The 1,028-nt window shown below is 46.2% G+C and overlaps 1 protein-coding gene across 1 annotated transcript in view; it reads left to right on the top strand.

The window, feature by feature from the left end:
* Positions 1–1,028, top strand: part of AMN (amnion associated transmembrane protein) — a 55,210-nt gene that overhangs the window by 43,764 nt on the left and 10,418 nt on the right. The window contains exon 6 of the mRNA XM_025197184.1: positions 896–1,028. Coding sequence (XP_025052969.1) covers positions 896–1,028 — 133 coding nt within the window. The remainder of the gene's footprint in view (positions 1–895) is intronic.

Raw genomic sequence — 1,028 nt, forward strand, 5'->3', positions numbered from 1 at the left:
GACAAAGCTTCTATTTTGTCTCCAAAGAGAGCAGGCTTGTGGGAGCATACCTGGAAGGAGCACCCCAGGTCATCAAGTCCAATTTCCTGCTATCTCAGGCTTCCGCGTTCATGAACTTCATATAAGGAGGCAATATGCAGAGGAAGAAAAGATGCCATTTTGCTGATTGTACCCATATTTTTAAGGGTTGACAAGATAAGGAAAAAAACAGTTGTGTCCTCTGCGCTCCTGCGTGCTCCTCATCCTACATGGGGCATAAAGAAGATTTGTTTTCCTCTTGTCTTTTGCCTTGGAGCTTGTCTCACCTGTTTTTCGTGGCAGACCCTCTCCTGGTCTCACACAAATCTTACCTTGGAAGGCTGTATGGATGAGTGGAAAACCCGAGAGCGGCTGGGATTTTCAATCAGACTAAAAGGCTGACTGAGTTTTTGCTAACAACTATATTACTGAAAGGCCCAGTAATTGGATGGGAAAAGTCCCTCTGTTAATGATTCAAGAGCCCCATCCCTGCAGTTTAAGATGGTTAATTCTTCCATTGTAATTCTTTGGTCTTCCAAGGAGACCTCCAGGAAAGAGAGGAAAACCAAGCATCAGGGTCCTGATGGTTCTGAAGTAAAAAGCCACTATTTTTTACTGTTTCCTTAATTTGGGAAACACTTTCAGGCCCTCCTCAGGCCCTATCAGCCTGGGGAGATAGGGACAATCCTGGTGATTTTCCTTTGCAGGTGGCCTGGCAGGGAAAGGGCAAGGTTATGATACTTAACTTCCTCCTTCTCTATGTGCAAAGCCTGTGCTGCCTTGCTGCTCACCTGATGCTTAGTGAAGTTTCACACCAGTGTTCCCTGCTTTCAGGAAAGGCTAAGTTTTTAAAAAATTTCTCTGGTTGGGGATTTAGAAGTTCGCCAGCAATGAAGCCCTCGCTGAGTACATGCAAAGCAGCTCTGCCAAGCTGCAGTTTCATGGCAACGGGACCTTCCAGGTGATGAACGACAGGTGTGCAGACAAATCCGGCTGTGACTGTGGGAATG

Source organism: Alligator sinensis, unplaced genomic scaffold (genome assembly GCF_000455745.1).
Source record: "Alligator sinensis unplaced genomic scaffold, ASM45574v1 scaffold85_1, whole genome shotgun sequence".
NCBI lineage: Eukaryota > Metazoa > Chordata > Crocodylia > Alligatoridae > Alligator > Alligator sinensis.